Genomic DNA, 20998 nt, shown 5'->3' on the forward strand with positions numbered 1-20998 from the left:
CTTGCGAGCGGACAGCCGCTTGCGAGTGGGTCTGAATCAGGGCCTAAGGCTTATGCATGGTTTAGGTTTAGATCTAGGATTTTGGACAGTAACATCTATATAAAGAATAAATTTAGGATTTATTTATTTTTTTCTTTTCTTTTATTCCATGTAATCTTAGTTTTACCTTGAATAAGGAACTTAAAAAAGAAAATTAGGTTTGTAAAACAAGGAGTTTCTTTTCTGAGACACCACAGAACTGGGAGGTCCAACTAGGACCCTTCTTATGTTGACCCTGTATAATATCAGTTCTTATTGCTGCATATTGCAGCCATAAGAAAGGATTTTGTATTGCAAATTATAGAAAAACTTGCTGGGACAAGCCTTTGATAAAAATAAATAAACCGCAAACTATTGATGTAAAAAATGTTTAAACAATTTTTACAAAATATGTTTATTTTTGCAAAAATACTTTATTTAAATTCATATTTGTTTCTGACCTGTGTGTCAACCCACCCTCTTATGCAGAGTGCCAACTTTATATATCAGCTGCTGGCACCCATACAGTATTTTGATAGAGATATGCGCAGACCCCCGTGTTTTGGTTTTAATTCATCATCGTATTTTGGTTTTGAGAAAACTACCATCAATTGTTTTGGTTCGGATTTGGTTTTGGTTTGGCTTTGAATTTATTAAAAATCTATAAAAATTGATAAAAACAGATACAATCATGTAATTTGGACCTGTTTACATGCAATCCAAAACCAGAGTTCGGGTTTTAAATTGACAGCAGACATGTGTAAGGACCCCAAAGCAATTCCGAACTTGGACTCAATTTGACTCTTATTTACTAAGCGGAGGGTTCTAAACCCCGGCGGTATGGTGGCGGTTTTACTGCGGGTTCTATTCTGTTCTAAACCCCCGGGGGTTTGGTGGCAGTTTTGCAGCGGTTTCTAAATGACAGCCCTGTTCTATTCTAAAATGTGTTTTGACTGCGGTTTGGTGGCGGTTTTGCTATCTGCAGATTTACTAAGGCCAAAACCGCTGCAAAACTGCCACCAAATCCCCGGGGTTTACAACAGAATAGAACCCGCCGTCAAACCGCCACCAAACCGCCGGGGTTAAGAACCCGCCGCTAAGAAAATTTTGCCCTTAACCTCTAAGTTTAGAATCTTGAAAACCAAACCACATATCTATATATTTTGAGTTGTATCTTTAGAAAGAGCACAAAGACTTTGTACCTGATATTGGGGTAAATGTAAGAGCATGCAGAATACAGGCATTGGTGAGTTCTGTGCAAGACTGCCTGATGTCTTAAAATAGCAGTCATTTAAAAGGTAAAATAAACTTGGGTTTACCCCATCACCTGGAAGGTGGCCACCACCGGAAGGTATAGTGAGATTTTGTACTCCACTGCACATAATGTGTTAATATTCCTCCAGTAAGATATTTTATACAGTATTGCATACAGCAAAAAAGAAGAATTATTTACACTCAACTGATTACATACTTGTTGTTTCCCTTAAATTCTGCCAAAATAAGGTGAATTGTTATTGTATAATCAAGGGCTGGCTGGCAGATTTTAGCTTGAGGAGTTACAGTAGCAAATAATTTTAGGTATAAGAATGATCCCTTTTGCTGGAGAAAACTGATAGTTTTGCCAGCAAAATGACTTTTCTTTTGCTTTGCTTTATATTTTACTAGTGTTTGCTTCAGCATTAACTCCTATAGGGGATACTTACATTTAGACTCATTTGTGTATTTCCCACATAAAATTATGACACTGCTGTAAAATGGAGTAAACATGTATACACTTAATTTATTTTGCGCTGTGAAACACGGTGAACTCAATTCATATTATGCCACATAGTGCCCCCTTTTTATATTATGCCACACTATGCCCCTGGTTCATATTATACCACAGAGTGTCCCTAGTTCATATTATGGCATACAGTGTTCCTAGTACATATTATGCTATACATTGTCTCCAGTACACATTATGCCACATTTTGCCCCCAATTCACATTATGCCACACAGTGTCACTGGCTCACATTATGTAAGATAATTAATTTAATGCCAGGTTCATTTTATGCCACAGTGTCCTAAATTTATATTATATCACAGTGCTTCAAGCTCACATTATGCCATGCAATACCCCAGCACATATGATATACAAAAATGAAAAAATATCACAACATAAGGCGCTGCCTCATATAGCAGCAGACAAGGTCAGTATATAAGTCACCAACTTACAAATACAGACATGAAACGTAGAAAATGACCTTACAAATCCGCGCTAATGAGATGTTCAGGAAAATGAACCTTTTCCACAGATTCCAAATGTATCTCAATGAGTCCATATGTAGATAAAAAAAGAAGAAAAACAAAATGTTTCTTTTGTCAGACAATCAATGTTATTAGAGATGTATTACACCTCAGGTGTCAAAAATGGATGAGGAGGTGATATAGGTCCGAACCCAGGACAGCAATGAATCTTGACAGAATATCCAAAACGTCCATAAAGATACACCAACAACGTGATGAGACCAAATAATGCTTACATGTAAGCTTACATATAAAATGCAGGATACAAGTGCGTAGCGGTTTCTTTAATCGGTCCTCTTTCACAGACACAGATCCACTGTTTTTTCACATGGATCAAATCCACAGGGCCCAAAAAAATATAATAAAGGGCCCAAAAAGTCACAACAAGTAACTATAATAATACGGTTTATTAAAGTATAAAAACATCAAAATGAACATACCCTATGTACAACACTTAAACCTAACAGCGAAAGATGGATCCCGGGAATAACGCTGAATAGGTAAGGTGGGACACACAGGGTGGTAAAACAGACACTAGTAGGACGCGTTTCAACGCTCTGCGGCGTCTTTATGTTTTTTTGTGTCCTATTCCATCAAGCTGCCCCATGGTAGTTGTAGTTTTTTCTAGCAGGGAGTGAGCCTGTTATACCATGCAGCCAGCGTTTAAGTAATATGCGCGGCATATCTTGATGACGACGCTGAATGAAGATACAGCTTTTTGCTGTATGTGGGGTCAGAGTATAGGTTAGGCAACGTGGTAAACCACGCTGCCGGTGCCATTGAAGTATACGCGGCGAGTAGAGATGACGTCACTGATTTAGCGGTCATGTGATATCATTTAGTATGTATATATACGTGGAGTGATTGATGGGAAATGTAGTCCCCTTAATCAAGATGGCGGCTGCACGAGTATTCAAGTTCATTGTTTGGTAAGATATATCCTATTTTCCTTGCTCATTCATGTTATATATTTTGGATCTTAATTGGGAGTTTTTATTTATGCAGACACTAAAGTTGATAAAGACGCCGCAGAGCGTTGAAACGCGTCCTACTAGTGTCTGTTTTACCACCCTGTGTGTCCCACCTTACCTATTCAGCGTTATTCCCGGGATCCATCTTTCGCTGTTAGGTTTAAGTGTTGTACATAGGGTATGTTCATTTTGATGTTTTTATACTTTAATAAACCGTATTATTATAGTTACTTGTTGTGACTTTTTGGGCCCTTTATTATATTTTTTTGGGCCCTGTGGATTTGATCCATGTGAAAAAACAGTGGATCTGTGTCTGTGAAAGAGGACCGATTAAAGAAACCGCTACGCACTTGTATCCTGCATTTTATATGTAAGCTTACATGTAAGCATTATTTGGTCTCATCACGTTGTTGGTGTATCTTTATGGACGTTTTGGATATTCTGTCAAGATTCATTGCTGTCCTGGGTTCGGACCTATATCACCTCCTCATCCATTTCTGACACCTGAGGTGTAATACATCTCTAATAACATTGATTGTCTGACAAAAGAAACATTTTGTTTTTCTTCTTTTTTTATCTACATATGGACTCATTGAGATACATTTGGAATCTGTGGAAAAGGTTCATTTTCCTGAACATCTCATTAGCGCGGATTTGTAAGGTCATTTTCTACGTTTCACCCCAGCACATATGTTACACAGTGCCCCCAGTTCAAATTATGCCATCCAGACTAGGACATTCCCACTAATACTCACCTCAGAGCTTTCTGCTAGTCTTCAGAATGTGTGTTGGTGGTCTCCATCTCCCTGTGCTGCCTTCTTCCTCCTATTTGGACTGTGGGCCATATTTTGCACACCCCTGCTAAAGAGGTCTGTTATGTGTACTATAAGAGTGAAATTCCCATCTGTGGAAAGTCATGCGTCTGCTCATTGCACTGAATGGAAACTTTTTGGAAGATACCACCCTTAGGGTACTTAGGCTGTTATAGCAGCCATGAGTGGTCATGTCTCTGAGGTTTCACAGCAGGTCACCAGGCAGTCATGAGGGTGCACTAGACAGCAGACAGGGTTGCTTAGCAGATCTGCTCCAGTGGCAGCAGATAAGTGGTAAAAGGTGGAACCTAACCTTCTTTCAGCAAGTTCTGGGAGAAGTACTGTACCAGCCAGAAACTCTGAAGAGTGGTGGTGCACAGCTAAAGTGCCTGTAAAGATGCCAGTGACAATTGATGGCCCCCTCTGGCCATTTAGCACTTCTGGCAGTTAGGCAGTTTACAGTTTGAACCATTCTATATGCAAAAACATCTTGAGTGGTGGATGTCTTAACAGAGAACTGTCACATTTTATTAAATAACTATTTTGTACAATATTCAACTAGATTTCTGCATTTTACTAGCCGTCTCATTCTTTTTTGATGGTTACCAAAGAGTATGAGAATTATTTTCTATCTAAAGCCTCTGTATTAACTACTTGTTGCTACGTATAGATTGATTTGGCCATAATTTGGCACTGTTGAATCATTGTTGCCCTGCCACCGCTAAACAGTGGTGAGAAAACAGACATTGTGTAGCAGGAGGTGGGGCTACAATGACATTCTTGCTATTGGCCCCCCGACCGCACACTTGTGCTCTGAAAGTGGGTGGCCGCAGGGGGTGGGAGTGGGTGGAGAGGGGTGTGGTAGATATAGATATATATAGAGGGGTCTTAATGTTTTCAATTTCTAGCATGTGTAAATGTGTATTACACAATGATTACTGCACTGAAGAAGAGTCACTGAATATTTTCTTTTTTTTTAGGTGGGACAGAGACTACTGCCTCACCAGAGACTACTGCCCCAGCAAAAGAACCTGCTAAAAAACCAGGTATGTTTTAAATCGTTCACTGACACATCTACAGTTTGCATACAGCAATACGAATGGCTAATAGCAAGCCTCCATTAATGTAATACTGCATATGGGGTGAAGAGATTTATTACATATTTTGAAATTTGGGGTTTCATATTTAAATTCTGCATATTAAACTCTCATCCTGTCTGCCATGAATCTTCCCCATGTGACACAATGAACTGAAATCTGCTATACAGTGCACCAGTACATCAAACCTATTTAATAGTAGCTATTATAAAATTACCTGGTGACTAGTGTACAATACAGAACTAATTGTCTGGTCATAAGTATACAGTACAGACTTCATTGTATAACAACCATATAATGCAGGCGCCATATAATATAATCACCTACTTATGTGGCCCAGTGGTCAAGACAGCCCATGTGACCCAGTGCTATGGCCTAAGAGAGCTTAGGCCATAATGACCAGCTGTACAAGAGGCCTAATGCACTGGTAGTGCAATGTATAAGAGACCTTGCTCTGATGGCATGGTATACAAGAAAACACATGTCCTATTAGTCTATAAACTGCTGATAAAGAGAGATAGGGGTATATTTACTAAAGTGTGGGTTTTTAGAAGTGGAGATGTTGCCCATAGCAACCAATCAGATTCTACTTAACAACTATCTAGCACCTTCTAGAAGATAATAGCTAGAATCTGATTGGGTGCTATGGGCAACATCTTCACTTCTAAAAACCTGCACTTTAGTAAATATACCCCATAATCTACACAAAAAAACTAAATTGGATTTTTTTTATTTATAATTACAACTGATGTAAGACCCATTATAACAGAATTCTTCTTATTTTTGCTAATGTTTTATCAATAAGAACCACAAATATAATCAGATACTGGCGATAAAGATCAGGAAATACTGTAAGTGAGTAAAAACTCACAGATTTTTATGTAATCTGAAAACCAGAAATATATTAATGAAAATAGGGATATGCGTTTTTATATCTGGAAGTGCCCATCCCTAAAAAGTGTTTAACTAGTACAACAAACACACAATCACATTGTAGTTTTCACACACTGATTGATGTTTTATGTTCTGATTCAGATGTTATTATGGTGCATATACATGGAACGATGTACAGCGATAACAATATTGCTGTACGATCTCCCTGCACCTTCCTGGAGTGCTGGATGATTGATATCGATCATCCAGCACACCGCCAACCCCGCAACGACGGCCCAGCGAGCCACGATCCTCGATCGCAGGTCCCTATGTAACCTGGTCGATATCGACCAGGTTGGCCTGCATGCACGGGCGATGGATCGTTATCGTCCATACGTGCCCGCGCATTGCAGGTCGTTGCGGTGTTGGAAGGGGCCAAAAAATACATAATATGAACGATATGATCGATATCGTTATCGTTCATATAGTGCATTTTAATCACTCTGTGGATACACACCATTAGACCAAATTAGGTATCTACAGTATATTTAAAGAAATCTCATTATGCACTCTTACATCCTTGGAATAATGGCGCAGATGGCTCATGACTAAACTCCAGGATATGTGATTAATAAACAGATACTCTTTTATTGCAGCACAACAATTGGAAGAAAAGATCTTAAGCTTATTTACTAGACAATCAAAGTACTTCTCCCCCTTAGACCAGATACATTTTACATAATAGCATTATTAAAAGTACAAGAAGTCCTAAGGCATTTTAACAAGGTAGTGAAAGGACAAAAATCAAGATATTATTGTGGTGATACTGTATAGTTATCCATACAGTCCACATATTATGGCTGTTACAAAATGTATTATCAATAAAATATGCAAAAGCAAGTTTTCATAAAAAGTCCAAAACTGCAAGTGCTGTGTCACATTTCACAGAATTTCTGCAATATTAAAAACATTGTCTTTGACATTTTATATGTGTACTATGGTCTAGTCAGTTAATGTACATTGGCCCTCATTCAGAGCCGCTTGTTAGCGGCAGTACGCTCGTTCCGAGCGATGTTTGCACATCTGCGCATGCGTACGCTTTTTAGTACGCATGCGCGAAACAGTCAGTGCGGCCGAAAATCCTTTGTACGCTATATAGCGAGTGCCTGCTATTTTGAGTGACAGAATGAGGCGTATGTGGGTGGTAACAGGGGAAGGTGCTTGAAAATGGGGAGTGGAGATCCGAACGCAGGCGTGCTTAAAGGTCAAAACGGGCGTTTTATGGGTGTGTATATTTAAAACAGCAGCGTCATTGACCACGTCACTGGGTTATTTTATAGCCAGAACTGCACGCAAATTTGTGGTAGCAAACACCAACCACAAGAATAGCGAGCAGTTCATACGCTGGTCGATGTACTCGATTAATCTAATAAATAGGGGACATGACGTAGGATGCGTGCGGCCAGGGGGCGTTTTTAACAAATAAACGAGCGTATGTTTTGCTCGTTCGTTCAGACTTAGAGGTGTGAACACACTGCAATGTGCGTACGGATCATTTAAATAGCCACCCCTTGTTTTTAAACGAACGACCGCAAATAGCGTCCGGCTCTGAATGAGGGCCATTATCCCTTGACTAATATGCAAATACACAATTCTGTGCAATGCATGGAGTACAGCAGTGTGAATGGTGAATATCATCTAATTTGGTCAATTTCTCTTAAGCTAGTTACACACTATGCAATAATAGGCCCAGATTCGAGATTTTTGGCTGCTTGGACTGATTATTGCACAGCGTGCACACAGCACGCAGGGTGAATTATTGTTTAAAAACCTGTTAGTTCTGCTCATCTGAACTGGCCTGCTAATCACCAATTGCCAGCCAAATGAGAAATTGTCAGCATTCTGTAGTGTGTACATGATCTCTTCAACATAGTTCATTTAAAAACATCATCTTTGTTGATTTTTAGGACATACTGCACTGTAAATCATTTAGATAGGAACAGATGATTTAATAGTGTGTACACTGGAATTCAGATGTTACAAAAAAAATTGAATTCTCAGACATTGGTAGATGGTGAGTAAAATGTTTCAGGTGTGTACATATTGTGATGACACAGGGGTAATTAGCTCAGTAGAGGGTGGATTGGTGCAGTGTTTAGGTGCTTAATGAGGGTCCACACACACAGCTTTCAAGTAAATAAATTTAATGGTGCTTTACTTTCCAGCATGGAAATCAGGAAACAGAAAATAATAAACAACATAGCCCCTGTTTAGGGTGTCTAACTCACTTCTTGACCCCTGACTATCATGGTGCAGCTAGTCTGCCAATAAAGTCTCTGCCTGCTTATCTGCAGGTCTATTGCTGGCTCCAGCCTGGCTTGGCTGCCACAGCTATCCAAAACAGTCAATCTTGGTGGCCTTCCCGGTATCCCACAGGTATAGGCCCTGGCTTCCCCAGCCTGCAGCTTAGCTGCTTAAATTTCACACAGTCTGAGAGGTTTGTTGTCCCCCCTGCCTCCTACAAGGTCTGGACTCAGGCCCCCTGACCCACAATCGCTTGGCTTAGTTCCACTGGGCTCTCGGGCTGCCACCGTCCCACTTAGACTGTCTCCAATGGCAGCCTGACTGGTCTGCCTTCTCATCAGCCCACACCTGAGCTCTCTCTATAAGGCAGCCATTACACATCTTCCCACAATCCTTTTCTCCTCTGTGTGGGTGGATCTCTCCTGCCCCACACAGAATATGCTGTTCACCACTGCCACATATCCCCCCTCCCCAGCTTGAAACCCCTGGGTTCAGCGACATGGGATGAGACATTTTCATGACGATGTCCCTCTTCACTCTCCTCATGAGGGAAATCCACTGCATCCATGGCATACAGACTCTAGTGATCTCTGGGGGTCTCATCCTCCAGGTTCCAGAGATTATCTTATTCCTAACTTTTTTTCTCACTTTATGGTACTTCTTCCCAAACTGACATACTTTTCATTATCATATTTGTCAACTGCCTCAAAATCCAGCAAGTTATTTTCCTCATAATCTTTTGATTCAGACCAAGAACAGCTTTTTCTTTGTTTATATTTCATAGAACAAAGGTTTCTCTTGCTTAAACTTCTTATAGGGACACCCATTGGCCAACTTTTGTTTGTCACAAATTTAACCTTCAGCCTTGAAGTACTGTATTGGCTATTGACATACTTCACTGGCAACTCAACTTCTTTCAAAGTGCCACCCTCATCCCAAGAGTCACTAGCATCACAACTTTCGGACCTTGACTTTATGTCAACAGACTATGTACTGGCACTGCCACCCTCAGATTCCGAACTCTCATGTCCATGTAAGATACTTGAAACTTTTATCTCACAGCTTTGATGCCTATATGCCACTTCATTAAGGCATAGATCACTTGCATTTTCTTGTGCTCCCACTTTTTGAGCATTGAAAATATGACGAACAACTTCCAAATGTTCCCCCAGCACAGGTTGAAGTTCACCCTCCAAGAGGTATTTATTTTCAAATACTGTCTGGATGGACTATTTGCTTCAAGCTTTATAATGTGAGACCACTCCATTTCCTCTCAGACAAATTCAGCAGCATTGCAAGTTCTAACCTGCATGCATGAAGGCATTGTTTCACATACATGAGTAGTATTCTTCACAAGACTCCCAGAAATAACTTTCTGCTTTGTACTGCAAAATGGTGTGTTTGGGTCACATTCCTATCACTCTGAACTCACAGCAACAAGAGAGTCTCATCATTTGAAGCCATCAGTATCTCTGTAGACTTCTGCACATCCTGTACCTTTGCTTCACGAGATTTGCAATAATCATCTGTATACGTCACTTCTTTATCATCAACTTTGGACACAGCTTTGCAATCTGGACCTGTGCCCCTTTGGGAGGAATTCACACCCTCAGCTATCACTGTAATCTGAAAGACACTGCAAGGAATCTCATTCACTTTTATAAGACAGTCCTTTAGGGAATTTCCAAACTCTGGTACCTGTGTCCCATCTTGGACACTGTGACATTTAATGAGAACATCTTCTTTGTCAAACTGCTGCTGGCAAACATGATTCTTCTGGAACATCTTAGTTTCTTTAAGCATCTCACTATTCGTCTGCTGCTCATAACGCAAGACACTCTGCACCGGTAGCATATCACTCTGCACGCCAGCCTTTTCAGGATCAACCTGTAACAATTGCTGCTTGTGTTTATGTACTTTTGCCACACTGGGTTCAGCGAAGACATTCAACACCATTTTGGGTCCAGAATTCAGCTTCCCCTGCTTCTCCCACTACCATGTGGAATTTTTTCTGAGCTGCAGACAGCTGCTCTTCCAGTTGGGCAATTTTCACCATGGCACTTTCCAACTTGCTCTCAGATTGCAGCAGGTTGCTCTTCACAACTTCATATTCGGCAAGTCTCAACTTTTGTACAATTATTACAGACTACTCCACGTTTAGTTCACATTGCAACTCCAGTTCTTTGGTATTCCTCTACGCAGGCACTTCTCAAGGTTCTCCATCTGTTCTTGCAACTTCCAAGCCCTGCCATGGGCATGGTTAAGCTCTCTCTCCAAAGATTCACTTTGCTGTGCGGCTTTATGCAGACTTTTCTCCAGGAATACATTTCTTTCTGTCAGACATTCTGAAACTGCTCTAGCTGCAGCTAAATTAGAGTGGAGAGTTTGTACTTGCTCCTTACAGCTGACTTCAAGACGGACTATCTCCATCTCTTCTTCTTCACAGTCTGTCTCCCACTGAGCGAGAGTCTGCAGCACGTGGAGATATTTATCTTTTACTTCACAAAGCTTTTCAGCCAAATAACTTTTCTCCAGTTCACGATCTTTAAGTTTTACTTGAGTAGACACAATTAAAGAGTCTTTTCTTTTAACACCAGAGTCAGATCCACCACTGTCACTTGCATGCGCTCTGCATCACTCTGATGTCTCTGGACATCTTCTTTCAATTCTCCCACTTCATACTGAAGTACCACACACAGGAGAATTGAGGCTATAAACTCCAAATGCAACAAGAACTATAGATATATATAACACGCAGACCTATTGTACCTTAGATACCAGTCACAATATTTAAGCAACAGCATATATATTAATATTATTTCTCTCCCTGATCCAAATCAGACATAAGTAAAACATATGAGCATTTTTGAACTTGCCGCAGTAGAGCACAAGCAGAACAAGAGTTTTTGTGCCTGGAAGCAAAAGAGCTATTTACATAAACATAACACAGTTATATTTCAATGGCAATTAGAGCACATAGCACATATAGAGAGGTAAAAGAGCTGTATAAAACAGCAAAGCAATAAACATTATATAAAAACAATATTTTGCAGGGAATCCTTTAAGAACCAGCAGATTTGGAGGAACTTTGAAAAAAACAAGTGTTCCCTGAATTTAATTAAAGATTTTGCTGCAATTTTCCAAATTTCAGTTGGAAATGCAGCACCCATTGGTTTCTATAGGGGATGCTAAATTATTAAATGTACCCAGCTTGTCAGGGCTTGGGCTCGATAGCTAACACCACCTTGAGATGACATTAACCATTGTAGCCTATGTGCTTTATTTAAAATATCCCAGAGCCAGATAAGTAGGATCACTCTCAGTTAGCTGCTGCTTGCAACTGTGCAATCCAATGACCACGCATGTGCAGTAAGAATTCTGGGTCTGAATTCCAAAGTGGTTTTGAACTCTTGTCCTTAAGTTCCCCCAACAGGTCATGTTTTCAGGATTTGGTCTGTGGAACCAGGTGGGGTAATTACTTACCCAGAAAAATAAATCAACTCACCTGTGCATGATTAATAAAAATACATGGAAAACATGACCTGTTGGAGGTACTTAAGGGCTAGAGTTAAGAAACCTCAGGTGTAAATGATCACATTTTACACTTTGCAGAGATGGGCTCTTTCATGTCCCTGCATGTGTTTTTGATACATTGCCCCAATAATTCATTTTTTAATCTGTGGTAATAAAACCGTATAATTACTGTATCAGGGATAAATTGCTATTGTAGATAAATATGCTCCTAGAAGAGCCAAAATGCCACATAACCAAGCAAGAGGAAAATATTTCCATACCTGGGTACTACAACTTTATCCTGGAGATTAGCACTGCTCTGCAAAAGAAAAAATCCTCACATGGAACCAAAACAAGCCCAGAAAGTTCTTGTTAGCAATAGCACAATATTCAAAAGAAAAGAACTATGTATTAAAAAAGTTGAGAATGTATAAATTCACAACTAAACAAATGCATGTTAGAAAATTATTGTTAAGAAAATAGCTGGTGAAATATTGAGATACAATAACACAATAATAATGGTATAATAACTGATATATAATTATAGAAGTAACAGTAATAAAATCCGATTTCCAGTTAGATCCAACAGCAGAAATCCTAGATGTAGCAGATCTACAATTCTCAATAAGATTTGAGACAGTAATAGAATAAAAAGCAATCACATGGCTCAAAAAAGCCTATAGCATTAATAAACACCTATTAACAACAGGTACTAAGTAGTATAATATATTGAAAACCACAGATATCTATCTATATGAAAATTAATGAATTTCAACAAAAGACTTTCAGCATAAAATAAAGATATCAGTAACAAATGGTACTGAAATGCATATATCAATGTAAGGACAACATTTTTATTAGGGATGTGCGCCGGACCATTTTTGCCGGATTTGGTTCTAATTCGTCGTCCGGCTTTGGATTTGGATTTGCCGAACTGCGGTGACTGGCTTTGGATTTGGATTTGGATTTTTTACAAAAATTGACAAAAAAAGCTAAAATCACATAAATTGGTCTTTTTTTTCATCCTAGAGTATTATTAACCTCAATAACATTAATTTCCAGTCAATTTAGACCATATCACAGCTTATAATATTGTTTTCAACATTATTGGCCAAAGGTTGCAGTGAGCTGACTGGTTACTAAGCGACAAAGCAGCGGCACAACGACACAGACACCACAGTATAAAGCACATCTATGACACATTGCCACACAGCAGTGGCAGAAATGAAAAGTAGTGCACCCACCCAGTGGGATACGGCCAGCAGAGTCACAGTACTTGTTTACATAGTGGGCTACGGCCCAAGGAGTCACAGTACACAATCTTATTCACATTACACCGCACATAGGGCCTGATTCACATTACACCATAAAGTAGTGTCTCTTATGTTACGACACACAGTAGTGCCCCTTTTACACAATGCCCACAGTAATGACCCTTTTACACAATGCCCACAGTAGTGGTGTCCCTTACACAATGCCCCCAGCAGTGGTGCCCCCTATGCAGTCCCTTAGTAGTAGGGTCCCCTATGCATTGCCCCCAGTAGAATGCCCCCCATTAGCATGCCCCCCATTAGCAGGCCCCCCCAGGAGTATGCCCCCCATTAGCATGCCACCCAGTAGTATGCCCCCCATTAGCAGGCCCCCCCAGTAGTATGCTGCCCCAGTAGCAGCCCCCCCCAGTAGTAGGCTGCCCCAGTAGTAGGCTGCCCCAGTAGTAGCCCCCCTGTAGTATGGACCCCCCAGTAGTATGGACCCCCCAGTAGTATGGCCCCCCAGTAGTAGGCCCCCCAGTAGTAGGCCCCCCAGTAGTATGCTGCCCCAGTAGCAGCCCCCCCAGTAGTAGGCCCCCCCAGTAGTAGCCCCCCCCAGTAGTATGCCCCCCCCAGTAGTATGGCCCTCCCAGTAGTATGCCCCCCCCAGTAGCAGGCCACTCAGTAGTATGCCCCCCCAGTAGCAGCCCCCCCCAGTAGTATGGCCCCCCTGCACCCCCAGTAGCAGACCCCCCCAGTAGCGCCCCCAGCCCTTACACAAGTTAAAAAAAATATATATAAAAACTTACCTGATTCCCCGCTCCCGCGCCGTCCGCTCTGCTGTCACACGCTGAGGAGGGAGCCGGAAGACGGAGCTTATGTGTGAGCTCCAGCCGGCTCCCTCCGTGCAGCAGCCAATGAGAGTCTGTGTGACTTTCATTGGCTGCTGTAACAAACACACAGCTGCCGCTGGCGGTTGTGTGTTTGTGTCTGTGTAGGGCAGACCGCTATCACTGCGCTCTGCCCTACACAATAGGAGCCCTGATGTCAGATTCTCTAGTGAGAATCCGACATCAGGTGGCCGCCGTTCGGCTCCGAATGGGGATCCGAGTCAGGCGGTGAACACCCGAACAGGGTTTGGGTGGACTCGGATCCCCAATGTTCGGAGCGGTTCGGATTCCACAGAATCCGAACCGCTCATCTCTAATTTTTATAATGTTTGTATGCTGTGTAAATGTAAACATTTCTAGGTACTGATCTATGTTTAGAAAAATGTAACAAAGAATACTCTACTGTGGGGATAACAGCTGCTGCATATCATTTTGTCCTGCAGTGTAAGCGCAGAGGGCATCTGTTATTGTATAGCATCCAGAGAAAGGAACCTGATATGTAGAGAGCAGGAACCCTCTCTGGTGTGCCCCAATGAGAGTGCCCTTAGGGGATAGAAAAAAAAGTTAGTAGTATTGTGGTGAGAGAAGGATTATGTAAAATAGTATCACAGTATTATTACAAGGACCTGTGGTGCTGCCAATTGGTTTTGATGGTTGGTGAGCAACAGGATTCTGTATGCAGTGATAGAAGGAGAATAATAGGCTGCATATATGATAGTAAGGTAATACAGGGGAAGAACTATGGGAAACAATGGAGGCACCTCCCGCCGGGTGCCAATATTGAAGGACACCTCCTCCATTGCCCACAATATATTCACCCCACTTAGGGCTGTAACTAAGTACCTAGAGTGTACCGTCATGGCCACACAATACGTGGCACCTCTTCCCGGGACCTGAGAAGCCACCATGTACCAGTGGAGGGAATCAGCATGATTTACCCACGCTGAAGAGCTACTAATGATGGTCTCACGAGATTATGACAAGTGTCATTTCCATTAACTGGATGATTATCCTGTCTCGTTACACCCATTCTGATTGTTAGAGTACACCTATTTGTGTCTAATCACAAATGCACCCACACTAAGGTGAGACAGTTAATTTTTCCGGACGCCATATTGAATTGTGTCAAGCAGAAAAGTAAATGTGATGTTGTGTTATACAACTTTTTTATCCTTTTTTTTTCTTGCTATTCCAGAAACAACCCCTGATGAAGTCTCATAAGGAGATAGGGTAAAAAAAAGCACTGGAATCCACTTTGAAGGACACACACTTGAAATCTGTACCCCTAATATTAGGGTGGATTTTTTTCTACCTTGAGAGTGGAAAACCTTGCAGCAAATTGTTTAATTGTTTTTATTTGATATTAATATGTTGGCCTGAGGCCTTCTTTTTGGGTGTTTTATATTGAATAGTAGTGTTAAGGTATTTACCTAAAACTTTTTATACACTTGGCATCAGTATGTTATTGTGACTGGAGTATCAGCTTCACCAATATTATAAGGGCACAATCGTGCCCTTATATTAAGACTGAATAAAAAAAAAACCACATAATTCTCCCATAGAGAATTCCTGAGGGTTAGCATGGTGTTTAAGGGGCTACACCAAAAAATGTATTAGACTTACCAAGCTGAAATCTGCCATGGATGGGTAGAACTGTCACTCTGTGCTGCCAATATCAGGGCAGTGTTGTGTTGGCAACAGGCCTGCATCTGCAAGGATCCAGTCCCTGCCAGCCATTCTGCAGAGTTCGGCAGCAGTGCCCATTTAAAAAATGGCGCCTCAGCGCTATTTCTGAAATTCAAAGATGGCCGTCGCAAGCCAATCACGACTCGCGATGTCATCGCAGAGTTCAGAAGCCGTTCCCATTTCAAAAATGGCCGAGCAAGCCAATCTCGGCTCTCAACATCATCACCCTGCCCCCTCGGCTGGCTTATATAAACCAGCTCGAGGCAGTGGCATGGCAGTCCAACAGCGAGGAAGGCAGCAGTGAAGACCTCCCAAAGAAAGAAGTACTAGTGGGCGGTGGCCATGCAACTCAAAGGCTGCTGAAGCACTGGGGAGGTGGCAGCCACACAAAAGATCTAAATGGCTGCCACCCTCTAGGTGAAGACACCAGAAGCCCTGGAGGGTTGGTGTCCACCAGGCAAAGATGACGGGAGTTCTGGTGGGTTGGCGCTCATCAAATGAAGATGCCGGAAGCCCTGGCAGGTTGGTACCCACCAGGTGAAAACACCAGAAGTCATGGGGCAGCAGCTGCCCCATAAAAGAGCTTAAAGGCTGCAGGTGAATGTATTGTTTTTACATTAATATTTTCTGTACAGTTGGACTACAGGTGCCAGCGGGCCCGTAATTTCGTGCATGATGGTACTTGTGGTTCTCTAGGTGCCAGCATGCAGGGGAAGCTTGCTGGGAGCTGTGGTTTACCTCCAAAGGATGTTATTTTTTACCAATACACTTTACACAATCAACCCTGCGCCCAGGGGTGGCGGGGATAGCCCATGGCTATCAGCTTAGGCGTGGGGTGCCCTGGAGAGGGGGGATCCCTGGTCTGGGCTTACTAGTGGCCAGGAGTAATGCTTTGGCTGGGGTACTTGGTGAAGGGATGACTATAGCATTATCCTCCCACTAGAAAGGGCACAGTGCTGGTTATGGAAAATACAGGGGACCCCTATGCTTTTTGTCTACTGTATTTCCAAAAGCAGGACTGGCTCAGCTGAGCACAGTGCTGGATGCACTAAATACAGTGGATCCCAATGTCTTTTGTCCCCTGTATATTGACAACCAGGACTGGCTATGAAAAGCTCAGTGCTGGTTGTGCTTAATACAGGGGACCTCTGCATTGTTTCTCCCCTGTATTTAGCACAACCAGTACTAGGTTTCCAAAGCCCGGAGCTGGTTGAGCTTTGGAGTGGACATGCCATTGTTTTATAAAAATACTTTTATACATTTTTTTACACAGATGCACGGGGATTTCACTAATCTGTCCATGCATCGTTGTGTCTTTTATCACAGGTGCTTTCCACATGGATCACAGTGATCCATGTAGACATCTGTGTTTTGATTTGCAGGGATACTAGTTGAGTATATGAGATAGTGAGTGTGAATGCATTTATTAATAATCTTGTACTTTCATGGTGTGTGTGTAATGTCTTTTTTTATATTTCTTTTTCAGTGGAACTACAGGTACCAGTAGGGCCCATAATGCCCTGCATGCTGATATGTCTGGTTCTCCAAGTACCAGTATGTGGAGGTGGCTTGCTGGGACATGTAGTTCTCCTGCATAAGACAATTTTGTATCATATTTCTTTGCACTACACTATACACTATCAACCTGGCACCCATTGCACAGGGCTGCCCGGGGATAGCAATGGGCTATCAGCCTAGGCCTAGGGGTGCCCTAGGAAGGGAGACACATTTATTAGGAGTCACCACCTTCCCTGGTCTGGGCTGCCTAGTGGTCAGGGGTAATGCTTTGGCAAGGGGACTTGGTGAAAGGGTTCCCCTGGCTGTGGCATTACTCCCCCGTTAGAAAGAGCTTGGTGCTAGTTATGAATAATACAAGGGACCCCTACTCTTTTTGTCCCCTGTATTTCCAAGACCAGGACTGGCTTGGCTGAGCCCAGTGCTGGTTGTGCTAAATACACAAGTATTTTGTCCCCTGTATTTTGACTACCAGGACTGTCTCTGAAAAGCCAGATTCTAAATACAGGTGACCCCCTATGCTTTTTGTCACCTGCATTTTTACAACCAGGACCAGCAGTGAAAAGCCCGGGGCTGGTTGATCTTTGGGGGGGAGGCAAGTCATTCTTTTTTTTTTTTTATTTAAGCATATTACATTTTTAACACAGGTGAATGGATTGATCTCACTGATACATCCAAGCTTCTGTGTCTAATAGATTTTATTTTCTCAGATGTGTATATATATATATATATATATATATATATATAAAATCCTTCTGGCATGGGTATGCACCCAGCGCAAAACAAAGGAAGGCGGCACACCAATAGATAATGAAAAATCAATGTGTATTAAATAATGCAGCAGCATATTAACAGCCATGTGTCCTCAGTGCCGGGCTCATTCTTGCATATATATATATATATATATATATATATGTATATATATATATATATATATATATACTGTATATATTCCATAGACAAAAAACCTTACGGTTTCACATGTCCCATTAAGACTTCTTAGACATGATCTGAAATTTCACAAAACCTACTGATTTCTGCCACTATATATATGTGGTGGTATATATATATATATTTATATATATATATATATACCACCACAAACAAAAGGCAGCACTCGAAGACTGAATATCGGCGAAAAAAATCCCCAACGGGGGTGTTTTAATGCATCAACGTTTTGGGGATCGAATCCCCTTCCTGAGGATGACAAAACATATGAATAGTGACCAATACAGTGCTTAAATACCTAAACAATCAAATACCACACTTACCCCTTCTGTGGAACCACGTCCTGTCGGCTGTCACATCTGAGTATCAGCCCCCGGCAGCAGCGCATCCGTCGCACCGGGAATGACATCATCCACAGCAGCCCCGGGACCATGGAAACCACTGTAAACAAACCACACAGCAAATTAAGTTTCACTGCAAAAACCACAGGAGCTAAATCTCATAAATTACACATAAAATAGTAAAAAACATATCTATACACAATTCAATTACCTATAGAAAAAAAGGAAATTTAAAAAAATTAAATGATCAAAAAAAATCTCACAATATACATTATTATATCACATATCACTATAATTCTATGAAGGAATGCTATAACATATCACCCAGCAGAACAACGAAAAATAATCTGTTGGCTTCATCTAGTGGACTACTGTTCAAATAGTTATCTACAAAAACTTTAATATATTAAAAGAAATTCATGATTCCTAATGAGTAATTTAACCCTCAAGGTGACAGCGTATCCAAGCAAAATATATAGATATATTCCATAGACAAAAATACCTTACAGTTTCACATGTCCCAGTAAGGCTGCTGAGACATGATCTGAAAATTCACAAAACCTATTGAATTTCTACCACTCCAAAGAGCAATGAAATTATGATAATTAAGGCTGACGCCTTAATGGATGTGTTCCTTGCATAATACAGATATGGTATGCCATGACACTATGTGGTTAACTACAGATTCAGCACTCTCACAGAGTGAGATTGATGTCACTCACAAAATGGTGGAGCTGCTAATTCACAGAATTGTGTGCTCATTGGAATACGCACATGCAGTCTATGCAACTGAGGTCTGAGCAGTTATGTGGCACACATATTCCACAATCTTCCCATTCATTCACCACAACAATCCCACTGGGTTCCAACATCCTTTCACACCATACATCCATCTTATTTATTATACACATTCAGCTCCTTAATTACTAAAACTATTATACTCTGTATATGCATGTACACTATCTTTGATCTCCATGCTGCTATAACTACCCCAATCTCTACAGCTGTGTTCTCCCAACTGTGCTAGTTTGCATGCCCTCATCCACACCAGTATGTCTTCCCCCATGTGCACCGCCCTCTGTCACTGTTTCCTTCCATCTGCACCACTGCCTTGCCCCCAGCCACGTCACTTTGTTTTCCACCCATCTCTGCCACTCTTTCTTCCTCTATCTGCACCACTCTGTCCCCCCAACTGTGCCTCTCTGTCTTTCCCCGCCCACCCGCACCACTCTGTCTTCCCACCCATCCGCACCAATCTGTCTTCCCCAATCTCTACTGTTGTGAGTTCTCCCATTGTGCTAGTTTGTAATCCTCATCCACACCAATCTGTCTTTACCCATCTGTGCTGCTCTGTCTCCCCACATCCATGCCACTCTTTATCCCCATTTCTTTTTGCTCTGTTCCCCCAAACCGTGTCACCCTGTCTCCCCCCATGTGCCACTCTGTCTTCCCCCCATGTGCACTACTGTTTTCAACCCATCTGCATCACTTTGGCTCAACCCTGTCTGTACTGCTTAATCTTCCCCTCTCCATGTCTTTCTGTCTGCCCCATCCACTCCGCTCTGTCTTCTTCCCCATCAACCATACTCTTATCCCATCTGCGCAGCTCTATGTTCTGCTCAGACTTCAGTTGCATAGACTGCATGTGTGTATGTATTCCAATGAGCACACAATTCTGTGAATTAGCAGCTCCAACATTTTGTGAGTTACAGCACTCTAACTCTGTGAGAGTGCTGAATCTGCAGTTAACCACATGGTGTCATGGCATACCATATCTGTATTATGCATGGAGCACGTCCAGTAAGGCGTCAACCTTAATGATCGTAATTTCATTGCTTTTTGGAGTTTGAGTGGCAGAAATTCAATAGGTTTTGTGAATTTTCAGATCATGTCTAAGCAGCCTTAATGGGACATGTAAAACCATAAGGTTTTTTGTCTGTGAAATTTCATAGCTTTTTTAAATGTATTAACTATCAGGGTTTGGATGAGCAAACCAGGCCACCTGCAGGGGAGAAGGGCAACAAAATGGTACACTAGCGCAGGTGGAAGAGGGGACAGCACACAGGAGGTGGTTTGGGAGGTGCAGAGTGCAAAACGGCTGTAGGCGGCGTGGTAGCAGCAGCAGCACTGGTAGTGGTGCAGTGCAAAGGGGGCATCATCGGGCGACAGAGGGCTCACTGGTAGTGTGCATGCACCTGAGAAAATAAAATCAATAAGTCACAGATGCATGAATGCAGCAGTGAGTTCAATCTACGCATCTATGTTAAAAATATAATGTGTAAAATTAAAAAAGGTGCCCCCCCAAAAAACACAACCAGCACCGGGCTTTTAACAGCCAGTCCTGGTTGTGTTTAAATACACCACAAAAATTATGCAGGGGTCCCCTGTACTTAAGCACAACCAGCACCGGGCTAGTCAGAACCAGTCCTGGTTGCCAAAATACGGGGAGACAAATGACAAAGAGGTCCCACATATTCAGCACAACCAGCACTG

At 41.8% G+C, this 20998-nt stretch overlaps 1 protein-coding gene across 4 annotated transcripts in view; it reads left to right on the plus strand.

Moving 5' to 3' along the window:
• Nucleotides 1-20998, plus strand: part of CFH (complement factor H) — a 695946-nt gene that overhangs the window by 306310 nt on the left and 368638 nt on the right. For all 4 annotated transcript variants that reach the window (XM_088478854.1, XM_088478855.1, XM_088478856.1 and 1 more), the window contains one exon: nt 5069-5134. In XM_088478854.1, the coding sequence (XP_088334980.1) occupies nt 5069-5134 (66 nt within the window). The remainder of the gene's footprint in view (nt 1-5068; nt 5135-20998) is intronic.

This window comes from Taudactylus pleione, unplaced genomic scaffold (genome assembly GCF_031769625.1).
Source record: "Taudactylus pleione unplaced genomic scaffold, aTauple2 ptg000223l, whole genome shotgun sequence".
Taxonomy (NCBI): Eukaryota; Metazoa; Chordata; class Amphibia; order Anura; family Myobatrachidae; genus Taudactylus; species Taudactylus pleione.